This window comes from Branchiostoma floridae, chromosome 15 (assembly GCF_000003815.2).
Source record: "Branchiostoma floridae strain S238N-H82 chromosome 15, Bfl_VNyyK, whole genome shotgun sequence".
In the NCBI taxonomy this organism is placed as follows: domain Eukaryota; kingdom Metazoa; phylum Chordata; class Leptocardii; order Amphioxiformes; family Branchiostomatidae; genus Branchiostoma; species Branchiostoma floridae.
In genome coordinates this window covers 3,873,986-3,886,908 of record NC_049993.1, presented here as the reverse complement: position 1 = coordinate 3,886,908, position 12,923 = coordinate 3,873,986, and the positions used below count along the sequence as shown (strand labels likewise).

The following is a 12,923-nucleotide window of genomic DNA, read 5'->3' as shown; positions in this document are numbered from 1 at the left end:
TCAAGCCCAATCTTGGGACAGTTGTAAATGTGCCGTAAAAAAACACAACAGTCTTGTAACGGAACTGCCGAAATCTTAGTTACTAAAATTGGCAAAAAGTTACACTCCAAGTCCAAGCAGATCCTACGATGGCGTAAAATAGTACCAAACTTGCCAAGGAGTGTAGTCAGCCAAATAGCAAAACACACTCCTAAGCCAATTTTACTCCTCTGCCAGCTTATGCTTCCGTAGGATCTCCTTGGAGATAAGCAAAAAGTGTTCTTGCTGCAAATTCGAAGAGGTGACACAGGCGAGTGAAGCTAAGACCACCACTCCGTCCGGAACAACACCTGCCAACGAGTCAGCATCTCCCTCAGAGACTGCACCTACTACAGGCCGCACAGCCACCCTCTTCCTTTTAGATTTTTGGTGAAACCATTAACACAGACACGTATACGTATGTAAATATCTAGATATAACACTATCTTGTGACTTTTATAAATCGGCAGTCGTACCGTATGGGATCGGGGCATCCTTGACAGAAATGTCGTTGAAAATTATTTTGACGTTGTGGCGGAAAAATAGCCGCCAAGTTACTATTTCTTGTCTTCGTGGATGGACTTCTCTTATGTGTGGTCTAAAATTAAAACAATGCATATAATTATTATGACTGCACATTATTGTATGTTCAAAACATAGCGAATCAATAACTCAATATTGCTCTAGCTTATGGCAATGGGATTTCATTTTCTGTAGTATATTGGTCCATCATTATTGTGCATGGTTTCTTTAGCAAGAAGACATCACAATGTAAGAAGCAGGTTATATTGGGATAAATTGAAAATTTATTGCAAACTATTGCCCGTATGCTTATTGCAAGGACAAAGAAGACGTACACGTGACAATAGATAGTGATATAAGATCATCGAATCAATCTATTATAGAAAATGTGGGACATTTCATTTCCAACTGTTTTCAAACAAGAAGTCAAATCCCTCAATAGTAATATATGTTTTACAATCGTACTCGATATTCTGTATGTACATACAATCAGTTAATCTTTATATGTTAGAATTTAGATTATTTACCCGTTTTCAATTACTCTATGTATTTGATTTGGGTCATTGCAATTAGCTCCATGGGAATGAATTTGCAATAGTCCATTTCCTATCATTGTAAAAAAAGACTCGAATCACTGACTATTTCTAGAGAGATTGAGTTTGACTTTTTTTGTAAGAAGAGAATGACAAAAAAACCGCTTAGCTTAACATCCATACAATGACAGGTGACGTAGCATATCATGTATAAACCAACCTTGTTGTCTTTAGAATTCATATCACTTGTTTAAATGCATAAAATTTTTACAAACCTATATGTATTAATGTGTTTATTTCTATTTCTGAAAAGAGATACTTGACCGAGAACACCCCGAGGCGACCAGTGTGCGATGAATTGTGAAATAAAAACACATATGACAAAGAACGTTTTAAACAATAGACTAAAATAGTTCTATATACAAAAAAACTAAGTATAATAGTAAAATGTGTACAATTTATAAAATTAACAATGTCGATTTCTAGAGCATTGAGGTGCCTCCCTTAATATTTCTAATTAGATTAATTTTGTCACCTTGCCTTCAATTTAACAATTTTCACTAGAACAAGAAGTGCGCTATATATCGTGCAATTCAAACTATACTTACAACACCAGTAAAGATTTAAAGAGACTTCAACAAGTTTACAGTCGCAGAAGAATGTATCCGACAAATGTGACCTTTGACCTACACCTCAGTGTTTTGAATCCGTGGGCATAATCATAGTGGGTTCACTGTCCGAGTGTTGCAAGACTGGTTTGACAAGGCGTCGCTGTTGCCCATTCTGATCTCATTGGTCATAGCCTATTTTGGGAGCATTTTCGTATAAAAATTTGTCTTTTATATATTTCATGAATATTTTATCAATTATTAAATACGTCAATTTGTTACGAAATTCAAAGGGGTCTGTATAGCCTTTTCAGCCGAAATTCTTGTCATAAAACATCCATACATAATAAGAACTAATAACTTATTTGCCGTCCTTAATATCTTCCATTAGACACTTTACTTTAAACTCAATGTCTAAAAATTCTTTATACAATCCGTAAGTTACTCAATACTACGCACCCTGATAATTATCGACCACAATTAAACATGGGTCAATTCTTCAGTTAACAACCGGGCGAATCTATTTTTGACATACATGTATGGTACTACTTGGCCACGATTATTACTTCTTCAAGTTCGCTTTCTTTTAAAACTTTTGTCTTGTCTTAAGTGATATGAAGTATATATATATATATATATAGTATGTAAAGACAAGGTATACGTTAAATGCTGAATGGTAATCTTTCTTAAGTGTTTGAAAACTCTACACGGTCAAAAAGCCCCTACGTTTATTTCAGAATGCGTTACACCATGACGTATTGGGTGTGTCTCGGCACTGAAGCTAGAGCTAGCTAGGTGCAATTTCTAAAGGTGAAGGTGTTTGGAAGAAACGTACCTGTTGTTTGGAATCCCTACCGTTCTTGCGCCTAGAAAACATCCAAGAAATATCGTTAGGTGCTCTGTTTTACAAAGCAAACTGAGAGGCTAGAGGCATAAAAGTAGCAATGGGTGACATCGGTGATTACTATGGGAGTGGGAGACTGGGTTTTGACAGTGGCAGACCGGATTTTGACAATGGCGGACGAGATTTAGACAGTGGCGAACAATATTTTGACAATGGCGGACTGCGTTTCAACAATGGCGGACGAGAGTTTGGTAATGGCGGCCAAGAATTTGACAATGGCGGACAGGGTTTTGACAGTGGCGGGCAGGGTTTTGACAGTGCCGGACGAGGTTTTGACAGTGGTGGACGAGGTTTTGACAGTGGTGGACAGGGTTACGACAGTGGCGGACGTGGTTTTGACAGTAGCGGACGTGGTTTTGACAGAGGCGGACAGGCTTTTGAGAGTGTTTGGCGGGATTTTGACGGTGGCAAACGGGGTTACGACGGAGGCGGACCGGGTTACGACAGTGGCGGAAGGGGTTACAACAGTGGCGGACGCAATTTTGACAGTGACGAGGGGTTCGTCAACCCAAGCAGCCGAACAACACCTGTCAACCTACACCCTGCCTACAACAACAGAACGCAAACCAACACAGTCGGACGTGACGTTATATTTTTGTGCATGTTTACCGGCTTATTGTTGTTGATTCCCGGGTTTCTACTGACCATCCTTGGCCACAGGCATGGCTATAACGGCCTGTGGGCTGCCGGGCCCGTGTGCTTGTGCCTGAGTCTCCTATTCTTCAGCAGGGGAAGTTTCTGTCTGTGCAAACAACCAAAAAAAGCTACATATGAGACTGAACTGTGGACAATGCAGACGGCAACACCAAGAGGCCCCCTGTCGGATGAACATGGTACTGCACACACCGACATGATGTATCCGACACCAGTTATTGAACCACCGACAGAGCCTACAGCGCAAGCGATGGTCGAAGAGAGATCACCGATTCCCAAACAACAGTACCGGCAATACCCTCCATATCCCTAAAGGTAAGCTTCCCATTTTGTAGAAGCACAATTTTCTTCTTCGCAAGCGCTGACGAGAACTAAATATTCCGTCTATATCAAACACACTATTAGGGTGGTGAGCTCATCACCTAAGTAACCATACACATACCATATCTGTTTATAAAGTAATTCCTTGCTTTTTACTACTTGTAAAACTGTCGACATATTAACTGGGTATTTTAACCGTTTATGGAATTCATTCAGTGTATATTGTGCAGTTACCACGGCTTGCCCTTTGTAATAGCCTCCAGCTAAATGTAGTTATTTGTGTAGACCTGCGTGTAATATTTTTGAGTTCTTTCTTTACATTTTTGTGGCAATATTTTAAGAAACACACGGGTCTTACATGAGCCAGTTTCTAATATGAACCTTATGCTGCTTCCTAGATTAAATGGATGTGTTCCTACGAGCAGTCGGATGATGTCAACGTTTTTGCTTCATTTGTATGCTTTCTGATATCTTGTCATTTTCTGTATCACAGTTCGACAACAGTGTATACAACCTGTGAAGTGGGGACACTTCCCTGCAAACGGTTGCCCTAGAACATCCACCCCTACTTCTACCAACGAAACAACATGAGAACACGTACAGATTGGCAAGCCCCACGTCCGGGACTGTAGCCAGATCTATTAACTGATTAACTGAAGCGTGCAATGCACGACTAAGCCTTGCGGGGCTGAACCAATGTGTGTACCTGTATCTCTGTGTGTGAGTGGGTATGTGTTTTATGTGTTTGTGTATGTGTGTGTGTGTGTGTGTGTGTGTGTGTGTGTGCATGAGCGCGCGTGTGTGCATGCTTGTGTGATATACGCGTACGCATGTTTGTGTGTGTTTGTGTGCATGTTTATATGTGAGAGTTTTTGTGTTTGTGTTTACCTATATGTTCACCTTTTTTGTATTATATACAAATTATATTCTACAAGGCGTGAATGGATATTAACAGTATTCGGTAAAAATATCATACTTTGTGTTTACGGCATGTTTTATGTTTACTTTTATACAAGCAAGTAATGTACAGGGATATCTACAGCTTAGCATAACTTAACATAATCATCATAAACAAAAAGGTTTAGGAATAATATTTTCTATTACAGCCTTTAATTAATATATTTGACAAAATTGTTTTAGTAATACTCCATATGTTATATTTTAATCTGGTACTATCAACATTTCACTGGCAAAGTACAAAGCTGTAACATAAATACTTTTACCCGACAATTCTCTACACAAATATATACTAATGTACCCATGTATTAAAATATTAGAATAATCATAATCAATATTTGAATATTCTATCACAAAATAAACAAAAGAATTAATATGTCGAAGAATTCTTTGTTTCTCTTTTGAATCGCATATTGTTTCGATTCGTATTGCTTTTCAATCTATTATAGTAAGATGATAGACAGCATGATAGACGATAAAAAACACAAAAGGCCCTTCACGTGGATTTATGACAGAATATCAACCTATTAAAATTCGTATATACATATATAAATATCTAATTATGCCATAGCAAGTTATATCTCTTTTAGGACACCGTTGTTGTTGTTGGATGTCCATCGCTCCGTTAGTCATTTCTATATTGCCTCTAACCCTCGAATACACAAGTGCATTTTTACCGTGCAAATATGATGTCAGTAATGTTTCTACTCCCATATTCTATATAAAGTTGTCCGTCCTGGATGTATAGCAATGTAAAACTATTCTAGAAAACAGTCGTATTTCCGAGGAAAAGTTTCCGTTGGTCGGTGTAGTCCTGGAGGGGGTGGTTGTCCGTTTGTTGGGATGTGTAGTCCCGGAGGGGGTGGTTGTGCGCCCGTTGGTAGGAGTAGTCCGGGAGGGGAAGGTTGTGCGCTGCAATAAAGGAGATAACAATAATTCAGGATATTGACAGGATGATGCAATCTACAGAATGAAATAAATACAGCTATTGTTGTAGGAGAGGCTGGGAGGCGGTACCTTGAGGGCCTAGGGTACTGTTGGGACGGTGTTCGTGGAGATGGCGATATTTCTGCAGCCTCAGCTTGAAATGAACCAAGTATCATAACAGTACGGTTTCCCGGTGGGGCGCTGGCAGATGTTGGATCGGCAGTGCTTGCAGGACTTGGTACATCCGCCAGGGGGACACCAGATGTCACCGTCTCAACTGCCGGCTCTTCGGTCTGATTTTACAATCTTATCTGCACCGTTCGCAAAATTGGCAGTATATGCACAAACAGCAACACCCCAGGCTAAATAGTAGAGGACCCAAACACAAAAGTGCCAGGCCAGCAGGGTAAGGATCTTTCCCATGAGTATAAATGTCAGAGAGCGTCCAAATTAGTCCAAAACTCAGAGCATCCACACCAAGGAAAATTAGAATAAAACCGCACAGACGGAAACAATCACGCCCCCTTCCGCGAGAATGACCACCCCTTCTGCCAAAATGACCACTCCTTCCGCCAAAACCACCACCCCCTCCACCATAATCACCACCCCCTCCGCCAAAATCACCACCACCCCCTCCGCCACTGTCACAGCCACCTCCGCCGCCACCCCCTCCACCACTGTCACAGCCCCCTCCGCCGCCACCCCCTCCACCACAATCACCCCCACCCCCACCGCCGTCACAGTCACCCATGGATAGTAAGATCCCCTCTCAACTCGCTCCAAGTGCTAAAGTTAATCAGCAAGAAGTAGTGCACTCAACGACAGGGCCAAGACGTATCTTTGGCGTAGAAATGGCACAGATTTTACAGAACACGTCCTATTTGTACATGTCCACCAGACGCTTTCTGTCAAAAATAGAACCCTTAAGCTATAACGTCATCACAATGGATCACCTGATGAGTCATGGTCGAGTCCATTTGAGGAGTAAACGCAGGGAAAATTCAATGATCTAAAACTTATCTATGGAGTCAAAGCCTAATTGTGTTTCAAAACCTATAAAAATATGCCTGTTTTCTGCATAATGTACTACTACAGACAATGACAATTGTTTTGTACGCAAGAAGGCAGGACAAATTAAAGAAATAATCGTATATAAAATTTCCCCACCAAAACATTGATTCGCCCAGTCGTTAACTGAAGTATTGACCTATGTAAAATTGTGGTCGGTGATTATCAGGGTGCAGCTTTGCTTAAAATAAAGATTGCGTGAGGGATCTTGACAAAAAAAAAGTTTATAATAAAAACAAGAATGAAAATAAAATAGAACAGAAAAGAGAGAAGAATAATGGTTTAAACACTTTTTTTTATAAACAACTCTTTTTGGTTAACGTTTTTTTTTCTAATCCGGGGCCCTATTAGGGCAAAAAAATGTATACGTGAAGATATACACAAATAATGCCTACGACTATTTTCTTCTGTCTTGTGTTGTTCGGTGAGTTTGCCCGACCGGCCCACGATTTGAAATTGTAAATGAAGACTAATATACGTTATACTATTACAATGACACACACATGTATGAGTACATAAAGAAAAACAAGAATGTCACGTGCATGAATGCTACAAACGAAAAAGACATGTGGTTAATATTGACTTTGTTTTGCCAAACCAGTTTTACCACACTCGGTTAATGAACCCATGGCCCACTACGATTATGCCTATTATTGAGTCAACGTACTGAACTGTGAATTGAAAATAATAGTACTCACAAACCTGTATCGATCAATACTGTATTGAAGACAAGTGATCAACGTATCTGATATAATGAGCAAAAAAAATGAATAAAGCATGTCCTATTGAAGCATGTCCTATTGGAGGCACTAACTGTGCATGTCCCATTGTAAAACAGTCTATACAATACAATACAATACACATAACATATCAACTTAGACTTAGCGCACGTATTCTCGATATAAAAACGCGTAACAAGGCTTACCCTATCATCTGGCATTAAAAGATTTAATATCTTCAGCATTGCCTTTAATTTCTTTGTATGCTTTACAAAAAAAAAAACTATTTATTCTGTTTTTGTCAATAACTGGCTTAAAAGCTCGATAATAGTCACATTTCTAAAAAGAAACAATACCATAAGACTTATTAACAATATAGAGTATACTTTTAAACAAAGGTAACGAATAATGGTTAATGGAACTAAACTAGACACCCTTATTGAACATCGTACATTTTTTTGCTTTGATTTCATAGTTTGAAACTTTCTTTCCTATTGGTTGATTTTGCTCTCTTGATTACACACATTGAACGCTGAAAACTGCCTCGAGAAATGGAAATTCTCACCCCTTTGTTCAATGCTGTAGGTCAATAAATGTAAAATGGCTGACTTTTGGAATTTTAGAAATACACCGTTGCAGGTTCTCATCTAAAACTTTTTCTACGTAGTATTATTTTCTTCAGAACTATTCTTTTAAGTAGTTTCCATGCAAAAAATCTGTGAGGTGGTGAGGGCACTATTTTATCTCTTTTAGGACACCGCTTACCTTTACTATATGGCATCTAACCTCTGCATACATTGGTGCACATTTCACTGCCAATATAATGTAAGTGATGTTTTTGTATAATGTATTACTAAGTAATGTTAAATTATCGTATCAAATCTGTAGAATAGACAAAACTACATTTCTGTCTCCTCGACACCGATGGCTTTTTCGTAGGAAGGGGTGTTAACTGGACTCCGATCCCTCTTATACTAGGGAATAACTCACGCCTTTCCACACAGATGTAGAGCACTTGGTGACAATGTGTATTCACTCAGATGGTATCGTACCGGAGTGCCCCCCAAGCCTCAGTCCGCATGCGTCGACTGTTCCATCAGTGAGGGGGGGACTCAACCATTCTAAATAAACTAACATTCCCCCTTTTTTGTTCTCTTTTTTGGCTACTCTACATAAACGTTATATAAGTTTAAACAAAGAAATCTGTTAACAGTCTATAGCAGTCTAAAACTAGAAAACTATAAAGGTGACATAATTTTGAATACTACACAAAAAGTATTTTTGGAATTAATACTTACTAAGTTCTAAAGAGACTAAATAAACTAGGAAGGTAGATGAACATATCAGACTTTCTCAACCAATACCTTCTTCTCATCACAACTGTGTGCTAGTAACAATACTCTTTTCAGTGTATTACGATATACTTGCAATACAAAATGCTCTTCAAAAGTGTCATACAAAATACTTGTCTCAACACAAGAGTAATACAATATGCTGTCTGGTCTCATCACAAGAGTACTACAATATGCTGTCTTGTCTCATCACCACAAGAGTAAAGCAATACATTCTTCTCACCTTGAATACTTAATTGTCTCATCACAACAGGAGTAATACAATATACTGTCTTGTCTCATCACCACAAGAGTAAAGCAATACATTCTTCTTACCAATACTTCCCCTTTTCTCTTTTTGTTCTTCTTGGAAAGTCCGTCTGACTTTGAGTGTCCTGATGGTAATATAATCTCTCTGACAAGAAACTCGCTAATCATTGATCGGTCCATATACCGTAAGCAGATAGAGATGTCCACACGACTGTTTACAACGACCAGTTCATGACGGTTCAAAGATGTTCACATATAACACGGATACATATAACACAGTCACTTCTTCCTTGTCTTCTTCGCTGTTTTCACTGACTTGTGCTACTGCGTTAGCGTTTTCGTCGCTGTCTTCTATGTTGACTTCATGACTGATTTGGCCTTCTAGGCTTTCAGTTTCTACTATGACAGGCTGTGCTACCATCGCCTGTTTTTCCTGACGGCTTTCCAGTTTTTCAAGGCGACCAACCGCGTCCTGGTACTTCTTTGTCAGGCTGTCAGTCTGGAGAATGACACTGTTTAGATCCATCTGTAACTTTTGAGTTTTGTCTTTTTCCGTAGCTATCACTTCTCTCATGGAGCTGTTCTCATATCGCAACTGATCAGTCAACAATTGCAACTGTGAAACGTCATCCTCTGTCTGCTCACCTAGAGATTTGAGTTCTTGATTGGCTTTGGTCAGTGTGGCATTTTTCTCCCTGAGATCAGCAATGTTAACTTGGGCAGTCTGGAGATCAGTCTTAAGACTTGCAATCTGTGCTGCATACGTGACTTGGAGAGCAGCTAGCTCTTTATGTGGCAGTGCTGCTGCTGACGGAGCACTATCCCCTGTATGGCACTTGCTCGTATCAGTTCCCTGGGTCACCGTGAACACCTCATTGACCCTGTGTGGCTTATCCACCAAGGGAACACAGTAGTGGCCAGATGCCGTCAACTTGAGGTCGACATTCTTACCAAATATTGTGGCCCTGTCCTCCTGCGTGTGCAGTACCACACCGGCCTTCTTCATGGCATCTAAAGACAGCAGTAATGGAATGTCCCGGTTTACAACATCGGTTGATATCAGCACCTGTCTGTCAGCTATGTTAGCAGGGATTCGGTATCTTCCCAAAGAAGGTAATGTCTCGTCCCCTCCAAACTTGAACACATGGGAACTGGTGTCTCGTGTGACATTCACCCGTGCCTTCTTATCCAACACCGATAAGTACTTATCCAACCACTCACGACCGCATACAGTGGAGGAACATGCCGAGTCGAGGACAGCACATAACAAATCCTCTTCTGACCCTTCCGACATCATGCACTCGGAAGCACCATGGGCAAACATCACCGTAAACTTTTTATCTTCAGCCTCTGTTGTGTAGGCCTCCTTTGTCGTAGCATCTGGACATTTCCGAACCAGGTGCCGGAAAGAGCCGCAACAGTGACAACGCAGGAAATCGCCGTTACGATCTTTTGGATTCAGCTTTTCACCAGCATAATCAGACTTCTGACCCGTTCTATACGCCTGGGGGCCGCCATCTTGGAAGTGTCCTGATCTGTATGTATGGGGGCCATCATCGTGGGAGTTCCCTGACCTGAACGCATGGGCGCCGCCATCTTGGAAGTGCCCGTTGCGATTTCTAGCAGTGCCTGTCTGTCCACTGTACCCGCGTTCTGAACCTCGGGACCATTTGGCACCGCCGCCACGGGATGTCTGATAGACTTCCGCTTCTGTTACATGTGCAATCTCTTGCTGAATGCCGCCTGAATAAGACGAACGTGTCGATACCAGTTCGTCACTGAACTTTCTTAAGCTGCTTTTTGCTTGCATGAACAGACTAACGTCTTCCTTGGAATAATCTACTCCAGTCATTACGAGCTTGGCCTCTTCTAGAGTAAGGTTGGCTCGGCGGACAAGTAGTAGACCCAGGACGGACTCAGGCAAGGTCACATTACCGGCTCTGTTCAGTTTGTTATATAATATGTCAAATGTGGAGATGTACTCACTGATAGTCGTTGTCGGACCACGGCTGTACTTGTCGAAGGCAACGAATGCCTCCCACAGTCGGCCGGTGTTGTCTCTTCGCAGATGCTCGTCCATTTTGTCAAGTACATTTTTGAATGAATTCTCAGCGGCAAGTTCCTCCTCCGTGAGTTTTGAACCTAAGAATTCCCTCGTCTTGTGCTCATCTTTTGATACCTCCGGTAGACTCAGCAGGATTTCAATACCTCGTTTCTTCTTCGGGATATTCGTAATCTTGTTCCACAGAAGCAACTCGAACCTGAACTGTTCGTAGCTTTTGTTTGCAAGATCAAGCTGTGGAATTTTTGTCCGCGCGCCTCCCTCGCACGCCGCCATTTTGGTCAAATCCGCGCCAAAAACACTGCACACAGAATCGTCGACAGAACCACGTACACGGTACTAGGGGTCCAGTATGACAGTCCGAACTTCACTACTGGAACCACCCTCTGCTACCATTTGTTAACTGGACTCCGATCCCTCTTATACTAGGGAATAACTCACGCCTTTCCACACAGATGTAGAGCACTTGGTGACAATGTGTATTCACTCAGATGGTATCGTACCGGAGTGCCCCCCAAGCCTCAGTCCGCATGCGTCGACTGTTCCATCAGTGAGGGGGGGACTCAACCATTCTAAATAAACTAACAAGGGGGAGGGGGGCTATATGGGTCCGGTTGGACGCCATATTGTGAAATATCCAATGGTGGGGCGTAGGCTGCGATAAAGTTTGGTTGTACAGCGGCTGGTAGATGTTGTACCGCTCCGGGTTGTACAGCGGCTGGTAGATGTGGTACCGCTCCGGGTTGTACAGCGGCTGGTAGATGTGGTACCGCTCCGGGTTGTATAGCGGCTGGTAGATATGGTACCGCTCCGGGTTGTACAGCGGCTGGTAGATGTGGTACCGCTCCGGGTTGTACAGTTGCTGGTAGATATGGTACCGCTCCGGGTTGTACAGCGGCTGGTAGATGTGGTACCGCTCCGGGCTGTACAGCGGCTGGTAGATGTGGTACCGCTCCGGGTTGTACAGCGGCTGGTAGATATGGTACCGCTCCGGGTTGTATAGCGGCTGGTAGATGTTGTACCGCTCCGGTAGGTGTGTATCCAAAAGGTAAACTATAATGAAGACAATAAAATGTAAATACAATCAACAAATTGGTCACTTCTGTCAGTTTATTTTGTTTCCGAAGTGCCAAATGACCTACACAGTAAAAGTATGTTCATTCCAAAAATGAAAATAAGATGTAAAGAACATTTATTTCTTTATTCTTTCAAGTGGTCAGCAAATAAAAACGGCTTAACAATGGATTAGTTGGTGTTTTTATTGATTTTATTGATTTTATTCATTTGGTTAATTTGAGCTTTGTATGATCAGCACAACGCTTGCTTACTTCTGAGTTTAAAGAAAATTGACATTGGTCACTTTTTACACTGCCTCCTTTATCAATTCCTTCAGTAAGCTTTTTTAAGCTAGGTCCAGGCATTTCCTGACACAAGACACTTTTTTGACAAATTTTTTGACCACCTACAGATTTCACTTGGCAAATACCTGAATATAACTTCTGCAGGAACATAATAGAAAATTTACCTTGTAGCATATTGTGGGTAGTATGATGGGTACTGCATTCCGGGGACTGCATGATATGGCCATGGTCCTGCTGGTGCAGTAACGCCTCCTGGCGGATTTACCACAGCGACTGTTGTTGGATGCACCATGACGTTTGGCCCTGTCCCTGTCATGACTGTTGGCCTTGTCCCTGCAACACTGGCTTGTGTAGCACCGGAGGTCACCATTTCAACTGTCGTCTGATCAGTATTGTTCGTTTCCGCTTTGCAAAACAATGAGCAGCACCCGACTGCCAAAATCTGAACTCCTATGGCCAAAAGTATTGACCCCAAAATCAACATGGCCGTATCACGAGCGACCGTGACGTGTACAAGCAGTAGGATAAGACCAGGCGTCAATACCAGTGCACTACAGACTAAAAGGCAAACAGAGTCTTTTCGGCACTTGTTGGAAGGTTCTGTAGTGTTTTCAGGGTGGTTTGACGCCGTTCTATCTCGCCGGGTTTCGCTCGAATCGGCGCCGCCA

General features: G+C 41.7%; 2 protein-coding genes across 2 annotated transcripts; one reads left to right on the top strand and one right to left on the bottom strand.

Moving 5' to 3' along the window:
* Positions 1 to 2,497: 2,497 nt before the first annotated feature.
* Positions 2,498 to 4,332, top strand: LOC118432327 (insulin receptor substrate 4-like). The gene is made up of 2 exons (XM_035843873.1): positions 2,498 to 3,554; positions 4,054 to 4,332. Exon 1 carries the CDS (start codon positions 2,626 to 2,628, stop codon positions 3,550 to 3,552), a length of 927 nt encoding a protein of 308 aa, XP_035699766.1. The 5' UTR covers positions 2,498 to 2,625; the 3' UTR covers positions 3,553 to 3,554; positions 4,054 to 4,332.
* Positions 4,333 to 6,808: 2,476 nt separating this feature from the next.
* On the bottom strand, positions 6,809 to 12,429 carry LOC118432204. Its single transcript, XM_035843733.1, has 3 exons — positions 12,420 to 12,429; positions 11,486 to 11,947; positions 6,809 to 8,176 (listed from the first exon to the last, which is right to left on the bottom strand). The coding sequence occupies exons 1-3, from the start codon at positions 12,427 to 12,429 to the stop codon at positions 8,100 to 8,102; spliced, it is 549 nt and encodes a 182-aa protein (XP_035699626.1). The 3' UTR covers positions 6,809 to 8,099.
* Positions 12,430 to 12,923: the final 494 nt, after the last annotated feature.

Coding starts and splice junctions, on each gene's coding strand:
- LOC118432327 (XM_035843873.1), top strand. CDS start 2,626: ATGGGTGACATCGGTGATTACTATGGGAGTGGGAGACTGGGTTTTGAC.
- LOC118432204 (XM_035843733.1), bottom strand. Junction 8,177..11,485: donor GACCCATATAGCCCCCCTCC/CCCTTGTTAGTT, acceptor TCCAGTTAACAC/CCCTTCCTACGAAAAAGCCA.